Below are 22,233 nucleotides of genomic sequence, written 5' to 3'. Positions count from 1 at the left end.
CTGATCCCTCGTTTCATATCTTTTCTTATTGATTGGGGGTGTAACAGTTTTATGGTTGGTGGTCTGGGACTGAGTGGTACCTTGGAATGCTGGGGGTCTTGGGACTGGGATTTTTGGATGCTATTACTTAGAGCTGGGACAGGGACGGTGAGAGGCTCGTGCCCTCCTTCCCGTGAGATAGCTTTTTGCAGAGAACTCTCAACCCCCTTGTGGCCTTGCAGGGTGCATTCCTTCTGGGATACCAAATGTTGGTAACATGAAGAGTCTATGAATCTCTGCAGCTTTGTCCTTTCTCACTGGTGCCCAAGCTACACCCTATACCTGCATGCATGCACTTATTTCTGTGTGTTGCTCAGTGCTGTGGCCCTGGCTGCAGCACAAAGTTAGGCCTCGATTCCAATATAGCTGCTACTATGTAAAATGGTGTTTGGTCCCCCATGTTCGCTGGACCAAAACACCCCCTCATCCTCCCTGTTCTATGCCAAGTCCCCCCTGCCCCCCCCCCCCCGTCTCCACTTTGAGTCTCTACTGCACACTTCCAGGCCTCTGCCTCATCCGAAAGCACTGGGGACCTTGGACGATTGTCCTTCCTTCCCAACACCTGCTACAGAAACATTCTGGAGAGAAGCATTGTGGCTCCTGTAACTTAAGGCCTGATTCTTCTTGGAGATTAGACTGTTGAGGTTAAGGAACATCACTTGTGACTTGGTTCCATCATTTCTGCAGTAATTCATTTGCCTCTTTTCTTGATTTGTTATTGAGCACATTTTAAGAATGTATGGCTAATGTATATATGTTTATTATTGGGTATTGTGCAATATCACCTGCTAGTTTCACTTTGTATTGTGTGTATTCAGGCCTAGAATAAATATTGTATTTACATACATTCCCATCTAAATTGAAGAGAGATTCACTGTGTGGACTCATTGTGGAACCCTGACCTTGCTCATTCTCTCCTGAAAATAGCCTTTACTGCTTTCCACGCTTACCTTGATTGGGTTTTGGCTAAACTTTTAGAGCTTGCTGTTCACTATAACTAGGGTGTCATCCTAAAAACTATTTGCCAGGCCAGATTCTAACACCTGTCACTGTCTGACAGTGGTGACTCCCATTACAAGCTGTTTTCCGCGCTCCCTGTGGGTGTCTTGAGGTTGCCTGCTCTGCAGAAGTCGTCTTTTTGTCCCAAGGTTGTTCAGCTCGATAGTGCCTGGAATTGAGATTCATGCACCTCAACTAACCTAAACTAAATCCAGCGTCTGAAACTGACTTCTGTACCTGCAGGGTTCGAAATTGAGGGGAGTGGAGAGCTATTTACCTCCTGCTTCTAGCACAATAGAGCCGTGTTAGCTTGAAACCAACACTGACTGGGAGCTACTTTTGGCTCCTGGGGCCAACTGGTGCTTTCCAAACATGTAAATGTGACTTTAACTTTGAGTATTTGAGAAGGTTAATAGAGAAGAATTGCAACACATCTAATATACATTTAAACACAATGGTTCCTACAAACTGGACAAAAAGTTAGAGTATCTCTGGTAGCTCCTGGTTCCACTGCAGTAGCTCCTGCCTACAGGATGATGCTTGACACCCAGGTGCTGGTTTTAGCTCCTGGTCATCGAATCTCAATTTCAAACCCTGTACCTGCGACCCTTGTGCCTCCCTCAACCGTACAAAGTACATAAGAACTTGTCCCCAACAGATTCTGCAACTTCAGTAGTGGTCTCTGGAGAAATATGAGTAAGGTGGCGGGGTAAGTTAACACACCATTTTCTCCCCCCCCTGACCTCCATAGGGTTACATGGGTGTAAAGCCCTGTCCATAACCCTTTCCTGACCTACATTGGTTGAGGTCTGGTGTCAAGGATCCTCTCCTGGGCCTTCCCTGATGCAGTAGTATTGACTGAGTTACTTTCCTGAACATTCATTTACTTTTGGTACGGAGCCACAACCACTGGCATCGTCCAATCACATATCAAACCTACCTGAAAAGTATAACTTTGGAACTGATGACATTAGGGTACAAGGCCCTAACCCATCTGAAATCTGTTCTTACTGACTGCTAGGGAACAGTTTTAGTGTTGCTACATAGTGATCTTGCTGTATTTTATGCATCTGAGTACTTGCCTGTATTGCACTGATTTTGAATCCTGTGCTTTTCTATCTTCTGGTAAGGATTAATGTACTTATGCATTCTATAGTAAATGTGTGACAATATTTGCCTAGCGGTTTCATTGCTCAGTGTGTATTTAAAAGGCCTAATATTTTTTAACTAACCTGGCTACCTGGAATTATTGGTATTGCTCTTTGTGGACTCATTTTAGCCTTAGAACACTCTCCCTCCACCCCCTCTTAAGTCTAATCCTTACTGCTTTGCTGCTTACCTTGATAGGGGTTTAGCTAGACTTTCTGGTTCACCATAATGGGTTGGCCTTCCAAACCATACCTACATGGTGGATTTTAGATGCAATCGTATGACGGGACAGAGTATTTGTAAAATATATGGTTTTGTCATTTCTGTATAAATGTGGATTTTGCTCGCCTAAATTTCAGTTTTGAGGCAACAAGGCCTTTTTGACACATCCTTGCAGTCAATCTATCACAAAAGACGAACGTAGCCCAAGGAGGGCGATGGTGACGTACATTTGTTATTTTGAATGCTATAGAAAGTGAAAGATCCATAGCCAAACATGGACTGACTCACCCCATTCCCGAGTCTATTGGTGGTAGGATGGCGATTACTGCTAAACAAACCACCATTTATTGACCTCAAATTGGCCTTCGACTTAGTAAACGGAACACAATTATGGACCAAACTACATCAATGGGGATGCCCTGATAATATACTGGAACCTTTGAAACTACTATATGAAAATACATCAATCAGTCAGATTATCAAAGGATGGCACAGTCTCAGACGACATTCAAACCTTTAATGGCCTCAAACAAGGTTGTCCATTATCAGCGATATTATTCACGGCTGATTGCGAATCCGAGACAAACACCCAGACGGCTAATCCCCCAAAACTAACTGCAACATCCATCCTGTGTATAATGTACGCAGATGATATTGTCATGAGCTCTCAAACACCATGAGGGCTCCAAAAAGTTATGCTGCTAGCACCGACCGGTAGGACGAACCAGAAAATGAAAACAATGTTCTTGAACCAACAGCCTTTAGCTCGAGTAACAACTGTAAAATATATGGGTGAATCAATCAGCAACAGAAATCAACTGGGCCAACTTCCTTAAAACAGAAACTTTGTCACTAGCCCGTCAAGGACGCTTTGTCCACCGCAAATACGGGAAACTTTCATTAAAACCTATCATTACATTTTACAGACAAAAGGTGGTGACCATACTTTTGTATGGTAGCGAATCTCTGATTAACCTAGACGGAACGATATGGCCACGACTAGAATGCCTGTTTTGGAGGAAAGTATTATCACTACCCCAGTCATTTCCAACGGCCCGAATTAGATACAAATTGGCACGAACTGGCGCTCCAATAATTAACATCTCTTTACACATGGAGAAAATTAGATCTAGAACGGAAACTCCTGACTGATCTCCACATCCCGGCGCTAGAAATATTCCAAGGAAAAGAAAATGCAACACAAGCAACTACTCTGCGGCCTGGAAAAAACACACGGAAGACTTAAGAATTACAGCAAATATCTCAACAGAACTACTAACACTGCGCCCGGAAAAAGCAAAAAAATGAATCACCCAAAACGATTGGATAGCGACCATAGAGGCTAAAGGAAAATACAAACTCAACCAAGACTGTAAATTCAACAGTCACCCAGTAAACTGTCTGTTACAGACTTTTTTTTACACTTTCGCTAAACCTGCTACCAACAACGGAATCGCGGCCATCTAGGAATATCTTACCAAAGGACATGGCCTTCTGATTATGCAAAAAAGAAAATGAAATCGAAACTTTGAAGCACATCATTCTCTTGCTCAGCCCCGACTGACAACAAAATGCGTGTCAGAGACATGTATCTATCTGCAACAACTCAATTGAAACCTGAAGATGATGGGCAAAATTTCTACAGGGAGAAACAAAAAGATTTTCACCATTGTATATTTCTTAAAAACAATTCTAGAAGACAAAAGACAATAAGAAAGAAATTATTTAAGTATAACCAGTTATTAGTTTTTCGACATGATTGTATGAACAAAGATGAAAGGTTTAATATATAAATCAAAACATTAAAAAAAAAGAAAAAACAGCTTTTATGTTGCCTGTCCACAAACCTGAGAGCACAGGCCTCTGGGACAGGAGGTTAGAGGGGAGAGTAGTCCTTGAGCCATGGCTCTCTTAAAACAAAAACAATGTTCCTCCATAATAAAGACCAGTGACTGGGCATTAATTGGCACACGTTTTAGCTTGCAATCAGTTTCTCCTTTGGGCAGGTGATAGTTGCAATGCTGCTCTTAATATTGAGAGATATTGGAAGTCTGTGGAGGATCAAGGGCGTGTGTTTTAGCCTGCTTGAAGGAGAATTGGGAGTCACAGAGCCGCGTTGACATTGCCCCACCCACCACCTCTTAAAAACCCACAAGTCTTCCTGCGAGGGATGTAGCTCACGGAGATCAAGGGCGTGGATGTTTTAGCCCGCAGCTTACTCGAGCCTGTTGCGGTGAGAGCAGCTGCAAACTGGGCTAGTCTACTTTCCTAACATGATATAATGCCAACACCATGGAAGGTATTTTTTGTCTGTACTTTGCATTGAATCGAGGCCTGGGCGATAAAACACTGACTACCTGTGTTGGTGTGATGTTGATTCTTTTACTTTAATGGAAGTCTAGAACTGCTGTAGCCATCAATTTAATTGGCAGCTTGCTTTCTTGTGGTTGTACATTTATAAAATGTAAAGAAAGCATTCTAGTTGAAATACCAAGAGTCAAGGTGATTAGCAAGTGGAGTAGGCGTGAGGGGAAGGGGCGGCTCGGACTAAGCGTGCCCCTTAAACTGTCGGGCGTTTCGCCCCACTTGTCAATCCACATCAGCGCGTATGTGAGCTCAAGACTGCAGAGGAACAAGGATTGAGCATAGGAAATTCAGAGTTCCTTTTCTTTTTACCTGTGGACTGTGGTATCAGATTGACCTGTCTCGTCCTTTTTGGACACTGCCCAGCTTGTTTTAATGCTTTTTGGAGCTGAAAAAAACCAGTTGAACTTTACATTTTAGGTGTTAAAAGTGAGAACGGTCATTTTTGAATCCAAGTAACTACTGATTATAATTTAATATTCCCTTTGTGTTTTTAGCAGTTTTCAGCTTTTGTGGTAATAATGTGATTTTTGTATGGATTTTTTGGTCTTTTAGTAACATATTGGAGGAACTGGTCAACTGGTATTAAGAGGGGTAATTGTTACCAATTGACTTCTATAAGTGAATCTTCTCCATTTCAAGAGTATAGTTGCCTGTCACAAGATGACAAAAAGGAAAGCTGTCCAGTCCAATTCACTAAAGGGGGGAGTGAAAAGGTCTTTAAGCAGTTCGAACCCATTAGGGATGTTAACACTCTTATAACTGAAATTAAAGATGTATTGCATGGTATTGAAGGACCAAATGCTAATAGTAAAAAGGCCATAGGTTGCCGAAAGGCTGCAGCAGCGTCAATTTGCATGTCTGTTATAGAAGACATTGAAATTTGAACCAGAGTATAGCCCTGGTTTTAAAACCAATATTGGCTCCCAACCTATGCAGGTGCCAAGAGAAACAAAAAGATCCAATGGACAATTATGAGATGGCGAATGATGGTCAGGAGGTGGGGCGTAATTTCGCTCTACGCGCTGGAGTCCAAGGGGCACAGATTGTTGAATTGCTTAGAATCTAATGCCCAAGACAGCCAAAGACCTAATTTGATTGAATTACCAGGATAAGATTGGGGGGGAAGACCACCATTGTAGAGTGTGAGGGCAGGATGCAAATCATGGTTGCAACTTCCAATCGGTATCGGGTCATAAGCAATTATTAGCAAGAGAAGGAAGGACAGTTCAAGGGCAAGTACAAAATAGGGGAATCGCTCAGGGTACTCAGACTGACATTACAGCCGAGTCCAGTGAAGACCAGATGGGATTAGGCCGAGAGACTCTAGGGGCTGTTGGAAAAGGTAGTTAAGGACAGTTTTCAGTTTCTTGGGACTGAATTAGCAGGTATTAAGGACAGGTTGTTGAGGACGTTTGTAACTAATGGTGCTGAACCCCGTAACTGCTATAGTAAAGTATCAAATGGCAGACCCAAGACCCAGAATAAACTAAAAGATGACCTAGCCCCTGCAATGTTAAATCGCTACCCACAGACCCAATCTTTCCACCTAATAAAGATCTGAAAGCATACAATTTGAACACACCAAACATCCATCCATACATAAGCTTCCCTAATTCCACCCCACTGGGTTAAAGAACAGTGGGTATCAGAGGGTCTGTGAATGACTCCAACATGCGCAATTGTAATCAGCCAAGTGTTCATCATTCCTCAAGGGCATGCCTGAATAATCCTTCGAGGGGATTGGGTCCTCCGACGTATTCCATATCTATGACAGGTAATGTCCACAGATGTGTTGCTTCGGAAAATCTTTGGCGTCTGCGTCCTGCGTCGATGCGCCGTCCCCGAGGACCTCCTCCGACGGCCGACGTCACCCGATGTGATAAGTAGGACGCACGACGCCCATAGCCTCAGTTCCGTTTTTTCCGCGAACGTGTTCGCTTTGTGAATCTCGGTACGCCTCGACTCGGAGTTGCTGTTTTCTATTCTCGGTTCGTTGAAACTGTTCGGTTTGTTGTGAAGACCTATTCGTGGCGATGTCTTTCTCGTCTTCAACCCCGCGTCCAGGCTTCAAGAACTGCGGGTCCAAGGTGTCGGTCACGGACTCGCACGACGCCTGCCTCTGGTGCCTCGGGGAGGCCCATGATACAGACGACTGTGTCGACTGCCAGTCGCTCACTGCAAAGGCCTTGCGGGAACGCAAGTAGAAGCTGTCGATAGGCCGGGTGTCTAAGCCCCGGAAGTCGAGGTCTGCGGGGCTTTCGACCGATGACTCGAGGGGCGACTCTCCGCGTCATTGTCAGAATTCCGGTGGGTCTCCTTCCAGGAGTCGGTCTCGCCACTCCTCCGCCTCTTCGAGGCATTCCAGGAAGCGCTAGCATAGGTCGCCTTCCCCGTCCTCTTCCGAGGACTCCGCCCGTCGGCGGGTCGCTTATCCCTCCATGCAAGCGACACCGGAGGAATGGGCTTCCTTCGGGAAGCAGATGCTAGCGATTCTGGAATCGCAGGGCACCGGTCCGTCCGCGCCTCCGAGTGGAGTCGGTCGGCACCGGTCGAGGGACACCGCTCGTACACCTTCGGGCTCGAGTGGTCAGCACGGCTCGTGGGAGAGGTCCCGCTCGGACAAGGGTAGCCGTTCTCGCCATGCCCGTGCCAGGTCCCGGTCCTCGAAGCGCTCGAGACCGTGTGATCCTGTGCCAAGACGTCGACGCCTGTGGCGCCGAGGTCATCGACTATTTCTCTCGAGGCTCCGCCTCCGAGGGGGTCGTCGGCGCCTAGGTTGTTGAGAGACGCGCTCGGAGCTCCGGCTTCGAGGACTGTGTCGACGCCGCCGATGTCGACGCCGATTCGCTCGACGTCGACGCATTTTCTGTCGACTCCGGCGCCGACTCGTTCGGAGGGGCCCCGTGGCACAGGGTTTGCCCCTAGAAAGGCTATGGCTAAGGTCCGGCACTGCTCTGGTCCACAGAGGTCTTCCTCTCCCCGCCTGGATTACATTTGAGGGTGATGAAGGCTCTGATGGCGGCCTGGTTCCGGTTCCGGTTACGGATGACCTTATCTTGGGCCATAGAGAGTTTGATGACTTGAGGCAGTCGCTGCATGATGCCAGTGGACTGGACACCTCTCCGGAGGTGGAGTTTTGTCAGCCGGAGCATGGCTCTCATACCGATTCTTCATATCGGCGCCTTATTTCTCGGGTTACCGAGTACTTGGGTTGGTCAGCTCCCCCAGGGGAGTTTGTTCAGGATGATCTCACGGACATCCTTGATCTCGGTCCACCCACTGACCCGGTTTTGCCTTTTAATATGGCTCTGCAGAGAAGGGTGGCGGCGGCTTGGACTGCTCCGGAGAGTCTCCCGGCAGTGGGTAAGTCTTTGTCGCGAAAATACCGTCCAGCCAGTAGCGACCCCTGCTACTAGTCTAGACACCCCACCCCGGAGAGTTTGGTGGTGCAGGCGGCTACGGCCCCGGGCAAAGCAGGCGTCGTATCCTACCATCCCTCCGGATAGGGACGACAAACGATTTGATGGCTGGGCGAAGAAAGTGTTTTCTTCGGGGGGTATGGCGCTTCAGGCGGCTGATTCCATATGTGCCTTGTCTCGTTTCACACACACTCTGTGGAACTGTGTTGCATTAGCGGCTGATCATATTCCCGAAGGGGATGGTTTTCTTGCTATGGTTCAGGATGGCAAGGATGCTATGTGTGAGGCCGTTCAGACGGGTTTGGACTTGGCGGATTGTGTCAGCCGGTCCATGGCGGCGAGCACCGTAATGCGCAGGTTTGCGTGGTTGCGGAAGTCTGGGTTCGCTCCTGATGTGCAGTCCCGGCTCCTCAACATGCCTTTTGACGATGAACACCTTTTTGGCAGCAAGGTTGACGAGAGCTTTGAGAGGTTGCAGACCTCCAAAGCTGCAGCGAAGTCGTTGGGCGCTGCAATTCGCCAACCTCCGCCCTTTCGTCCTAGGGGACAGCAATGGAGGGGGGGGGGGTTCCTTTCGCTATTACTCATCCTTCAGTAAAGCGAGGGGAGCTAGCAGTCAAAGAGGCCATCCTAAGAGTGCCAGAGGTGGAAACAAAGGTACTCGAGGTGCCAAGGCCGCTCGGGCAGTTGCCTCTTTGCCCTCAGGCAACGCCGCAGCCGCTACCACGCAGTCATGAGGCCAGGTCCCATGGTTCGCCGGTTGGGGGAAGGCTGGCGCAGATCTTGTAGAGTGGCAAGCCATTACTTCGGATGTGTGGGTTCTGAAGATCATAACCCACGGCTACTGTCTTCCTTTTCGGCAGAGGCCTCACGACAATCCACCAGGGAATCTCTCTTTGAAGTGTCCGGATCCGCTCCTTGCGCTGGAAATTCAAGCCCTGCTGGAGAAAGGCGCCATAGAACTGGTGCCTGTAGCTGAGAGGAACAAGGGATGGTATTCCCCTTATTTTTTGATTTCGAAGAAAGACGGGGGATTGAGACCCACCATGGACTTGCGCGGTTTGAACAAACTCCTCAGGAAGGACAAGTTCAAGATGGTGACTCTTTCTCAAGTCCTCCAGGCCCTTCAACTTCAGGACTGGTTGGTGTCTCTCGACCTCAAGGATGCTTACTTCCATGTGCCGATCCATCCAAAGCACAAGAAGTACCTGAGGTTCGCGGTTGGCGACTCGCACTTTCAGTTTCGGGTCCTGCCGTTCGGATTGACCTCCGCCCAAGGGTTTTCACCAAGCTCATGGTGGTGGTGGCAGCGCATCTCAGGAGAGGGGGGATTCGCGTCTACCCCTACCTGGACGATTGGTTGATCAGGGGGAGCTCTCCCGAGCAAGTCCTGGATCATCTGTCCGTCACCTGCCACTCCCTTCACAGGCTGGGCTTCTCCCTCAATTTAAAGAAGTCCCATTTGACGCCAACACAGCGGCTCCAGTACATCGGAGCAGTGCTCGACACTTCCCTGGGGCAGTGTTTTCCTCCCCAGGTGAGGGCTCTTCACATTCAGCAGATGGTGCACAAGTTTCAGCATGCCCAGACGCTCCCAGCGTTCGAGTTCTTGAGGTTGCTCGGCCTCATGGCATCCTGCATTCTTCTGGTGCCAGAGGCTCGCCTGCGGATGAGATCTTTGCAATGGTCGCAGTCCTCCGGCAGGATGTCGGACCCGGTTCAGGTGCCGCCCTCGGTCGCCCGGGACCTTCTTTGGTGCGCCGTCGAAGGCAGCTTGATGAAGGGGGCTCCATTTTGGCTTCCCTGGCCGGAGGTGACGATCGTGACGGATGCATCCCTCACGGGATGGGGAGCTCATGCCAACGAGTTGACAGTCAGCGGTCGTTGGTCTCCGTCGGAGTCGAGACTCCATATCAATCTGTTGGAGCTGAGGTCCGTCAGGCTAGCCCTGAAGGCTTTTCTGCCGACTGTGCGCGGAAAGAGTGTCCTGATTCTAACAGACAACATGGTGGCCATGCACTACCTCAACAAAAAGGGGGGGAGAAGCAGGGTCACTTCCGCTGTGCTTGGAGGCGATGCAGCTCGAATTCTGGGCCATCCAGAATTGCAAATGCAAATGCAATGCAAATCCAGCAGGAAGTTTCGATCTCGGCTGTTCATCTGGCCGAAGATGTCAACGAGACGGTGGACACTCTGAGCAGGCAGAGCTCGATCTCTCACGAGTGGGAGCTGGCTCAGGAGATTCTCCTCGAGATCTTCGCCCTTTGGGGGACCCCTCAAGTGGATCTCTTCGCCTCCAGTGTCAACCGGAAGTGCGAAAGGTTTTGCTCGTGGGAATTTCCTCCAAAAGGAGCCTTAGGAGACGCGTTCGTGGTGGAGTGGTCATTCCCACTGCTGTACGCGTTTCCTCCAGTCCCCGTCATCCCGCAAGTGCTGCGGAGGTTACGGAGGTTCGGTTCCCGGATGATCCTCATTGCTCCGACGTGGGCCCGGGGGACGTGGTACTCGGACCTTCTAGACTTGTCCATCTGCCCTCCACGTCGTCTTCCCTACCGAGACGATCTTCTCTCACGGGAGGGGGGTCTGGTTCTCCATCCAGAGGTTAGATCCCTCAATCTTCACGCTTGGCTTCTGAAAGGTTGAGGTATAAGGATTGGGACCTCCCTGAAGACGTGATGGAGGTGTTGCTCTCGGCCAGGCGGCCGGCAACAAAGTCTCTGTACCGTTGCCGTTGGAGAAAGTTCTGCGACTGGTGCAGAGTTCAGAATGTGGATCCTTTTGAATGTGACATTCCCATGGTTCTGTCTTTTTTGCTTTCTTTGGCCCACAGGGGCTTGCAAGTGGGGACCATTAAAGGTTACCTGGCGGCGCTGTCCATCTTAAAGCGCTCGTCTGAAGAGTGTTCCTATTTTAAGATTCCTTTAATTTCGCAGTTTTTGAAAGGGCTCACTAATGTGTTCCCTCCGTCACCTTTTTTGGTGCCAGGTTGGGATTTGAACCTTGTTCTTAAGTTTCTTATGGGTGCTCCGTTTGAGCCTTTACATTCTTGCCCTTTGAGGCTGCTGACTCTGAAAACTGTGTTTTTGGTTGCGGTTACTTCCGCTCGCAGAGTGAGTTACAGGCACTTTCAGTTAAGCCACCCTTCACTGTGTTTCAGAAGGACAGGGTTGTCCTTAGAGTTCGTCCTTCTTTTCTTCCGAAGGTGGTTTCGGATTTTCATTTGAGCCAGAAGGTGGTTTTTCCGGCGTTCTATCCTCCTCCACATACTGGTAAGGAAGAGGAGAGGCTCCATAGGCTTGATCCTAGGAGAGCGTTGACCTTTTATATCTCGCGCATGTCCTGGGTCAGAGTGGACGATCAACTTTTCATTGGTTACGCTGCAAAGCATTTGGGACAAGCTGTGACGAAACAGACTGTCTCGTTGGATTATTTTAGCTATCTCCAAGTGTTACCGCTTGGCGGGTAAGGACCCTCCGGCTGGCTTGTGGGCCCATTCAACCAGAGGAGTGGCTGCGTCTACTGCCCTGCAGAGGGGAGTTCCTATTCGTCACATCTGTGATGCAGCCACCTGGGCTTCAGTACATTCTTTTGTACGTCACTATTCCCTCGATTCCATCAGAGGGCAAGATCTGGCCTTTGGCAAGGCAGTTCTCTATTCCGCAATTTGATTGGGCATGCTAAATTTGTATTCTAAATTCTTTCCCACCTCCTTTCTTGGTACTTCTTTTGGAGTCTGCCATAGATATGTAATACGTTGGAGGACCCAATCCCCCCTCGAAGAACAAGTTACTTTCTTACCTGGTAACGTTATTTCGATGGGATGGTCTGATGACGTATTCCATATCGATCCCTCCCTGCCTTCCCCGCTGCAGAATTTCTTTTGCGATTGCAGCTTGCGTTCCGCAAGGCCTTGTGTGTCTGACTGGCAGAAAACTGGTCGCACACGTTCTGGGAAAAAACTATAACTGAGGCTATGGGCGTCGTGCGTCCAACTTATCACATATTGACGTCGGCCGTCGGAGGAGGTCCTCGGGGATGGCGCATCAACGTCATCTACGCAGGACGCAGACGCCAAAGATTTTCCGAAGCAGCACAGCTGTGGACATTACCTGTCATAGATATGGAATACGTCGTCGGACCATCCCATCGAAAGAACGTTACCAGGTAAGAAAGTAACTTGTTCTTCTGTAACGCTACACAATATCAAGAACACAAATTGGCTACTATGAAACCCAAGAGTCCCTGATCAATAAGTGTATTCACTAATTCAGGCACATAAGAGGGTGTACATCTATTGTTAGGAGTGACATAATAAAATGTGAGAGACAGAGAATGCCTAACAGTAGCGATGACATGATCGTGGTCTTTTTAAATAATCCATCACTTGATGGAGGGACTACTATCTATTGAGCTTTGGGTGTACCCTCTGTGTCTAGAATAACAATCACGCCAACTAATAACAAGCAAACACTGGATATTGCCAACTTGGAACACAGATCCCCTAGAATTGGAGTTGCACCCAGGAAAACTAACATACTTATACCACAGATGGGTGAAGACGAGGAATGCATCTGCCTGGATGAAGTAGATTGACAATTCCATGTCCCCGTTGTGGAGCGAAGGCCCAATGGGAGAGCCATTAGTTTAATTTCTTGTAACATTGCTGGCTTAAAAAAACACCTAGTAGGTCCAGAGTGGTGCAGCTTCATTTGGGGATATCATGTTGCGAGTTTCCTAGAAACATGGTTTCTATAACAGATTGACTTCCAAGGGTACAAGGTGATTCAAGCACCTGCAGTCAAATGCCAGAAAGGAAGACCTTCAGGTGGCCTGGCAATATGGATTAGCACAGGGCTTGATTGGCAAATACTGAATCGGGATCCCTAGATGTATTATGTTTGGCACTTGATCCAACGGGTACCTAACCATTCTTTTTGCTTAATGTATATAATCGAGTGGTAAATAAGCGAGAAACAAATGCAATAGAACTGGTAAAGGGACTTGTGGAGAACAAGGAAGTTCATGAAGGCCTGGGTTACCCGATTATTCTTGTTGGCGATTTCAACTTGAAAATGTAACCTCTACCTGACATGGAGGGGGTCTGGAATGACCAGGATGAGGTATGGGATATCCCCAGCAAAATTCCATTAAACCAAAGAGGGTGCACCCGCAGGCACTCAATTGTGCTGGTTTGCTCTTTGGTATGGACTTAAATTGTAATGGGCGATTTGTGTAAATTCAACCTGCAAAATCTACGTATCAAGCGAACAATTGTAACTCGTATATTGAATACATCTTCCTATCAACTAAGATATGGAGCTATGCATTTGGAGAATTGGGCAGTGACCATTGGACCATTGTCCTTCAGATGAATGTCTATGGATATGCAGGAGAGGTATCTCCATTGCAACCCTAGTATTCCAGTCCAGATCCAAGGGCAATCAAGGCAGAGAATCAAATGGGCTAATCTAGTTAAGTTGTCCTTGAGGCCTAGCATTTATCAGTTAATCTTTTGCCTGACATGGAGCAATTTTTAACCACAAACTCTGTGATGAAGAGTTCCTCCCAGTATATATGATCTTATCTTGGGAATAATCCCTTCATTACAAAACATAGCAAGTGTGTCAAGAAATGTGCTATTGGATCCAGCAACTGGTATGATGAGGAATGTAAGATTGCAAAACTTGACATTTTAAACTGCTTGAAGGGGAGGTCTGAGTGTTGTCAAGGTTGAGATGAGGCGGCTGAGAGCGCAGTATAGACTCCTAGGTACATTTTGGAACCTACCATGGCTAGAATGGGAAAGAATGCAGGAATCCTCTGACTCTGGGGACATTAATACATTTTGGAACATTGTTAGTTGGAAAAGAGGAGGTGGTAATGATTTGGGCGCTAGTGTCCGCCAGAGTACCTGGACGAAACATTTCCAGGGCCTTTATGCTGTGGTAGAGCTTGCTGATACCCTGGGAACTCCATCAATGAAGGTAGATTTTGGGTTCAGATTAGTTGAAATTACACGGCCCCTGTTCTATTAAGTATCAAATTCCATCCAATCCCAACGAGGGGGAAAGGCTCCTGGGCTGGATGTTATCCCTGTCAACCTCATTAAAAACAAATTGGTCGTATGGACACCGGTTTTATGGAAGCTTCTCAATGTGATCCTCAGGACCAATAAGGTGCCTCCATCCTGGCAAAATGCCACAATTATTCCCATCTATAAAAAAGGATGGAGAGAGGATCCTGGGAATTTTAGACCAATATCCTTGTTGTACAGTGTTGGGAAAGTCTTCACCAGAGTTATATGTACATCTTCAGACTTGCGTTGCGCAGGAAGGCATATTTGACCACCTACAAGCAGGCCTTCGGACAGAAATAATTACTATGGACCAAAAATATTGTTAACCCCCTAATTATACAAAAATACAGTATTGAGAAACATGAAACTTTTTATACTGTGTTCCACGATCTCAAGACCCCTTTTGACTGTATCATGGGGTCCACTGTGGTCCGTTTTGACCAGAAGGGGGGTACTTGGCAATCTACTGCAAATTATTGATCAACTGCATTGGAACAATAAAGCCTCTGTGCAATGGGGTTTGGGAGGCATGTTGACAGACTCCTTTATGGTGACCAGAGGGGTGAGGCAGGGATGGGTCCTCGCCCTTCTGTTATTACTCTATATAGATGAAGTCACACACCGTGTTGGAACAAAATGCCTGGACCAACCACAGCTAGGGCTTGAAGCTGTCCCAGTGTTGCTCTTTGCGGATGATGCTGTCCTATCAACATTGGTAAGGGGCTTGGAGACCACCCGGAAGTATTTGTAGAAAAATGCACAGAGCTTTAGTTTGAGATGAATACTGGGAAAACAAAATCCCTTATTTTTCAGCCCAAATTTAAACAGTACACCAAAATGAAGCTGTATATTAATGGAACTGCCCTAGAACAGGATTGATATGATTTGGGGTAAGACTCAATGATCAGGGCCATTGGACATCCCAGTCGATTAAATCGAGCTCCACATGAAAAAAATTGGAGGCGCAATTTGGAGATTCTTTCTCTGCTACGGCCGGGAGGGCCATTATGCCAGCCCGCACTATGTATGCGGCACACGCAAAATCTGCAGAGCTGTATGGCGCAGAGACATGGGGCACGCATTTAGCAGCAAATTGGGGTTGGCTAAAAAGACCCTTTCTCAAACATTTGCTTGGCATGCCTTCTGCATGCCCGAGTTCTCCCCTCTACTTAGAGCTGGGATTTAGACTCATTAATGGCAATATTGCCCTATCCCGGTTCTTTACTGGCTTAGAGCGTGGACAATTCCTGAACTTGAAATGTATTGTGAGGCAGTTAAACACATTCTAGATTTCGAGGGTGGCAGGTACCTGCTTTGGTTCACTCATGTTAAGAAATGCTTTAACAAATTGAATCTAGGTGAGTACTGGTGTCACCCTTTGGGCACTATGAACGGCACTGCAGAAATGGTAGAGAGCTTCACATGAGGCAGTCGAATTGGAACTTGTCAATGCATGCAGTCGGTTGGCAATGGGTGACTTGTACCTAACTGCCAAAAACTCTCTGGATTTCAATTTTCTTTAGATGTGGTAATCCCTTCCCTTGCACGTAGATTGTACATGAAATTCAGATAAAGTCTACTGAATCTTGTGTATCGTAGAAACAAGTGGCTCACAACTGGAAGTAAATCATACCCAGTGTGTGGCTCAGCTACTGAGTCAATAAACCACTTTTTGTACTCCTACATCCCACCTCCTTTGCTCCATCCTTGTGGGCGGCCCCCAACATGGGGACAGTACCGGAACCTTTGGCAGGTACAAATTGAGCTTCCCCTTAAAATTTAGTATAGCCGCACAGGGCCCGGCCTCGGGTGTGGGAATGCCCCACCGAGGCCCCACCCGTGGCGCCTTACCTTTTTCCACACCGACGGTGTCAGACCTGGCAGCTAGCGCAGAAACATGTTTTAGCGCTCTACTTGCTCCCCATTTGTTTTTCCAATTCTTACTTCACTTCCCTTCTGTGCCTTGCCTCCCCCGGCACATGCCGGCTGCAGTAGGATTTGCGAGATGTGCCTCATGCGACTGCTCGTTCCCGGCTTCAGACCCCTGTGCACTCTGTCTTGGGCATTTGGGGCCCGACCACCATTTGGGACGCTTGTTCCGCTTGCAGCACTTTCGGTCACAGGGCATTGAAGAATCATTTGTCGTGGTGGATGGAGAGCTTCCATACTTCTCCTCTTACCCACATTAAGGACTTGGTCTCCATGATCTCTCGTCAAGACAAGGTAAGCCCCCTATTCAGCACGGCTCCACAGCGCGGCGACTCCTTCCCCGGGGTTCCCACGGACAAGGGTTCCTCGGATTCAGGTTCTGGCAGGCCAAGGCCTCTTAGGCTACCGGCTTCCAAGCTGAGTGGCTCAAGGGCCCTACCAGACTGTACCCGGAAGGGTGATCGAGTTTGTCCCATTCTTCTTCCCCAGTGGGTAAGTGATTGTCGAGTGCCACCTCCAAGAGTCTGTCCTTGGCTAGATTCAGCACAGCTACCGGCACAGGTGCTGAGGGCATCCCAGCCTCTGGGTACTCCTCCCGTTCCTCCTGCGGTCCTGGTCCCTCCACTGTTTCAGGCCCTTCTGGTTGCTCTGACCCGTCCACCACCTCCACCAAAGCCACCTCCTCAACAGCCGCTGGAACTGTCTTGGGATGGGGGTGACCCCATCGGCACCTGTCCCAGGGCCAGGATTCCCCACTGCCTGTGAAAAATGGGGTGTGGACGATAATGACGCCCGGGATGACGAGCCATTGGCAATCCATTAAGGCCTTTCATGACAGCCTTCAGGGCCGGGCAGAGTTCATGAGGGTACCTCTTCCCAGGAAAGTCCCACAGGAGTCAGGCGTGCTAGCAAAGGTCTTGGGGAAACGCACAAGGATAGTCTGGCATCCCCCTCCAGAAGGATGTCCTGCAGGCGCTGCAGAAGGTTTGTGAGAAGCCCAGAGCCAACGCCTAGATGAACAAGAAGTTGGACAGCAAGTTTAGGTTGACGGACGGTGAGCCAATCCTCCTTGCCTCCCACCTGCAGCCCCATTCCTCTGTGGTGGCTGCAGCCTTGTTGTATTCCCCACCATTGTCTTTGTCGTCTTCCTCCATGGGAGCCACCTCCCGTTGCCTCTTCAAGGAGGGCAAAGTCCTGGAGTCTTTGGGAAAGCGCTGTTATTATATCTCAGGACTACATCTGCAGCAAGCCAAAAGCTGACGCCCTCTTGGCCGCGGCTAACCAGAAGCTGTGGCAGGACCTTGGGGGATTTCTGCCCGACCTCCCTTCAGACTAGCAGACATCCTTCAAGAGGCCTTGGGGTCGAGATTAGGACGGGGTGGATGCACACCACTGTTTCTTATGACGTGCAGGAACGGATCCTGGATCTGCCCTTTGAGGGCATGGACCTTTTTCATTCGTCAACCGATGACGAGTTGACAAAGAAGTTAACTTTCACTCAAATCGCTAAGTCCCTGGCAATCCTGACAAAACCAGGTCAGAATGCCTTCCCTTAGTCCCAGGGCAGGACCAAGCTTAAGTTCTACACCTTCTCCGGCTTCAAGGCGTTCTGGGACTGCGGTACACGGATGCCTGACAAGTCGCCCAGCGATGACGGGAGGAAGCAGCAGAGGATGCTGTGCTGGTTTCCCTCTTCTCCCACCAAAAAGCAGTAAAGCCAGGGAACACAGCTCAACTGTGGGGGGCAATTCGGCTTTGTTCCGGGACAGTGTCCCAGGGCCCGGGTAGTATTCCAGGGTTTTTGCAGTACCCCAGAACAACCAGGCTGGCCTGAGGGTTGTCCTGGACTGGTAATTTCTAAACTGTCTTTACTGCTGGAAATCTGCAGGATGATTACTCCCACGCACACAGCCAAGTGTCTGTGTGCAGGAGCCTAGATGTGTTCCCTGGACCTCAATGATGCGTAGCTGCAGGTTCCCCTCTACCAACTGCATTGGAAGTTTCTGAGGTTCACGATTATATCGTACCACTCTCAGTGCAAGTTGCTGCCCTTTGCCTGATCTCGGCTCCTTGTGTCTTCACGAAGTTGATGAACGCAGTGGCGTGTCTTCTCCGCTTGGAGGGACATCTTCTGTACCCTTCTTTGGACGACTGGCTAGTGAGGGCGGGGTCACCCGACTGGGTGGTGCACTCCTGCCAGAGATTGGCGGATCGCCTTCATCCAGAGGAAGTCAGTTATGCCCCCCTCAGTAACTGTTCTTCCTAGGGGTGTTTTGGAACACTACAGTTCAGCAGGTGTTTCCTATGCCCGAGAGGCTTCTGTCCCTCTGCAGGCCAACAACCACCTTGGTATGGTGGTTCCAGCACTTTCTTTGCCTGATGGCCTCCTGTGTGCTTACTGTGCAGCACACTCCACTCCAGATAAGGTGCCTCCAGCTCCACCTCGTGGCCATTTGGAATCGGGAGACCGGATCCGTCCGACCTGAGTCTTCTTTGGGACTCCTCTCTTTCGGGCTGCACATCCACACGCTGTCTAGAAAAGACAGGACAAGATTGTCCCAGTAGAGCTGGCTAATCAGGCGGGCAGGGAAGAATTGAAACCCAGTACCGGAAACAAAGTGTCTGTAGTCAGGGTGAGGTCAGGGAAGGAGAAGGAGGCAGACCAAGAGACAAGCAGGTGGTAGATGCAGAGTGTGGGTAATTTTATTTTATACAGTGAGGTATTGGTTTAGTTGAGTGCAAGGGTACTGGGGGTGGGTGGGTGGTTGTGTATGGTAGGGGTGACTGTTTAGAAAGTAGTGAATGTGAAGCGGCTGATACAGAGTGGAATGATCGTATTTGAGTAGTTTGGAAGGGGGGTGTAGTAGGGAGGTAGTAATGCTAGTTTTAGGAGGAGGGTAGTAATAGTAGTAGTAGTGTTGGTGGTGGGAGGAGGAGGAGGAGGAGGAGTAGTAGTCCTGGAAGGATTAATAGTATTCGTCACAAACCGTTGTTCCCATGGCTGGACCATCTGGAGGAAAGGAGACCTGTTCCTTTCGTGACTGTATTCATCATACCCACCCATCCAATGATAGCCACTACATCATCTCTCTTGTTGCCTGCCCATCCCAGGATGGCCGACAAGGGTGACGTACTACAAGATGCAGTGATGTCAATCCAAGATGGCACCGCCCATTATGAAGGGCTGCTCGTAACAGGGAACAGAGCTCCCTAGTGGAGGGACAGATCTCTCATGCAGTGCATCGCAATGCACAGGTTAGTGCTCTTCAGTGCGGATGCTACCCTGTTTCTCTCTACCTTCCTAGAACCTGACTCTTCGTTTCTCCCTTGTCCTATTCTGAGTTCCTTGCTGGTACTCTCAGATTCTGCCCAGCTTCCTCCAACTGCCTTCCTTCTTCCGGTCCCTAGCCTGGTTTTTCCCCTCTATTCCTGCAACGGCCCACTCCTTCTAGACTGTATTGCCTATTGCCTGTGGTGTTGCTCCTTTAAGGATATATCTTGATGATGTCATTACTGACTGCTAATAAAAAGAGCTTCAGCTTGCACGTGCCTCAGAAGTGCAGCCGACTCCATGGCAAGGCACTTATCTCTCTGTGTGTCATTTCATTGGGCCTGCAGGCTGAACCCGTGTGACCACGGTCCTGCCGCCCTGCTGATCTGGGTGCCCCAGATCAGCATGTGTAACCGGGGTGACCCCAGGCCACTATCCTATTGAGTGACCACAGTGTAGCTGCTGGTCCGGGGGCACTCGGGCAGCAGATGTCTTGCCATGTGACCACATCTACCAGGGTGATCCCTGCAACGGTTCGGCTGTGTGATCATAGCACTGTTAGTACATGATGTGTGCCCCCAGCACTGCTCTGGACTGGCCTGTGCAAGCACTGGTCCATTCACAGCACTTCCTCTACAAGCTACTACGCACTGACACCTCTGAGACTAATGTTTTTTTTTCTCTGTCTGAGGTTTTCCCTGGGCAGCCGCCGCAATGGGTTCACCTGTCATTCTGTTTATTCCAGAGGGACTGTTAAGAACCACCCTGGCGACTGACCTCCCTCCTCGTCTTCTACAAAACTGCAAGTCCAGGTTCACCACAGACATGTGTTCCATAACTGACAGTAGTGGTGGGAGGAGGCGAGGATGCAGAGTGGTGGTGGGAAGAGGTGATTAGTTGTAGTGATGGTGGCGATACTAGTGGTGGGAGGAGGAGGCTATAAAAGTAGTGAGAGGAGGAAAAGTAGTGGTGGAAGTAGGGGAGTAGTGGGAGATGAAAGAGTAGTGGTGAGAGTAGTAATAGTGGTGGTAAGTGAATAGTAGTGGATGGAGCAGGAGTAGTAGTGGGAGGAGGAATAGTATTGGTGAGAAGAATGGTGGAGAGAGGAATAGTGGTGGAGGGAAGCAGAGAGGAGTAGTAGTGATGGGAGGAGTGGGAGTGGTGGGAGGACGACGACGAGGAGTAGTAGTGAGAGGAAAATAAGTAATATTGGTGGGAGGGGAGTTCTTGTATTAGTGATGGAAGAAGGGTAGAAGCGGTAGGAGTAAGAGGGGTAGTGGTGGGAGGAGAGTAGTAATGGTGGTGGTGTTGAGGTAGGAGGATAGTACTGCTGGTGGTTGGAGGAGAGTAGTAGTGGTGGGAGTAGTAAAGTAGTAACATGAAGGGGTGGAGGTGAGAATTGGGAGTGAAGCATTGAAAAGGCCTTAAGAGTGGTGGGTGCAGTAAGGTTGAGTGTGACACATTAAGATTAGAAGTCAATGGTTAATGTGGGCTAGAGTGATCCTATATATAACTGAGTAAGTGTCGGGCACTTCCCAACTCCCTCGGAATATAAACTGTCTGGAATATGGACAGCTAGACAGTCCCAGAGGGAGTTTAGACAGCTGGCAATTGGGAGTTGCATCCAGCCATGGTTAGCCATTAGACAGTAGGGGTTATTATTCTCAGAACTAACTAGGGATATGGACGCCCAGGTTAGGGCGCCAACCTTAAGGGAGACTAGAAAGAGCTGCATGGCCCCATACTTGTGCCATATGTGACAGCAGTATACAAACTATACACATAATTTAAACAGGATATAAAAGTATAATTGCACCCTCATGAAAACAAAGAATCCATGCCTCTCCTAATAAACAATCTTTTATTCTCTAAAAACGAGTGTGCTAAAAGTCCCCTAGTTCCTGGCCGCTACAAGTGGTTCAAAGAAAAGTACTGGACCCATTTTGGCATTTGAGCTTTCAATATTCATAAGGATATCCTTCCCATTATTTGTACAAAAATAAAATTAAGGTTAATGGGCACTGCAGTGTGTTATGGTGAACCCTGGAAATCTTTGGTAATGCACTTAACCTCCAGTGAGCGTGTTCATAGCTTTGCTGCATTTCCCATTCTAGGTGTAGCTTTCATAATTTTACGTTTTTCTGGGGTTAAATTAAACCTAAAAATTGTTTTATTCAGGTAAATCATTGGTTTATGTCAAATATGTCTTTTAAAATGTGTTCCGCAATCCATTTCATGTGACTAGAGTGTATTTATTATATTGTGGAGACATATGATGGAGTACTGATTACATGCAACTACTGTTCCCTTCTGTTACGGTAGAAATATAACGTTTGTTTCACAAGATAGGTTCAACTAGCCAAATGCAAAGTCATCTATTGAATAGCAGAAAGTATTCTTAACATCTATAGCCATAACATAATGCTTGTCATGCACTGGGAAATGTAATGTTAAGAGGCAATTCATTGCTTTGTACAATGACTAATTTCCTTTTCCTTATTTATTCTCAGTCCCTCCAGTTATTGTAAAAGAATGGTCGGCCTATAAGGGTAAGTCACCCCAGACTCCCGAGCTAGTTTCTGCATTGACCTTCAGAGAATGGACGTGCCCAAACCTCAAGAAACTGTGGCTTGGAAAGGCTGTTGAGGACAAGAACCGAAGGATGAGGGCATTTCTGGCCTGCATGAAGTCGGACACTCCGAGTATGCTCAATCCAGCCAACATCCCAACGCACTTGCTGCTCATGTGCTGTGTACTCCGGT

General features: G+C 48.4%; 1 protein-coding gene across 4 annotated transcripts in view; it reads left to right on the top strand.

Annotated features, from left to right (window-relative positions):
- The window catches only part of FAM120C (family with sequence similarity 120 member C), a 1,585,006-nt gene that overhangs the window by 871,116 nt on the left and 691,657 nt on the right, over window positions 1-22,233 (top strand). For all 4 annotated transcript variants that reach the window (XM_069645311.1, XM_069645308.1, XM_069645309.1 and 1 more), the window contains exon 10: window positions 21,982-22,231. In XM_069645311.1, the coding sequence (XP_069501412.1) occupies window positions 21,982-22,231 (250 nt within the window). The remainder of the gene's footprint in view (window positions 1-21,981; window positions 22,232-22,233) is intronic.

The sequence above is a fragment of the Ambystoma mexicanum genome, chromosome 2p (genome assembly GCF_040938575.1).
Source record: "Ambystoma mexicanum isolate Mex_15411 chromosome 2p, UKY_AmexF1_1, whole genome shotgun sequence".
Taxonomy (NCBI): domain Eukaryota; kingdom Metazoa; phylum Chordata; class Amphibia; order Caudata; family Ambystomatidae; genus Ambystoma; species Ambystoma mexicanum.
This window is presented reverse-complemented; position numbering and strand designations above follow the sequence as displayed.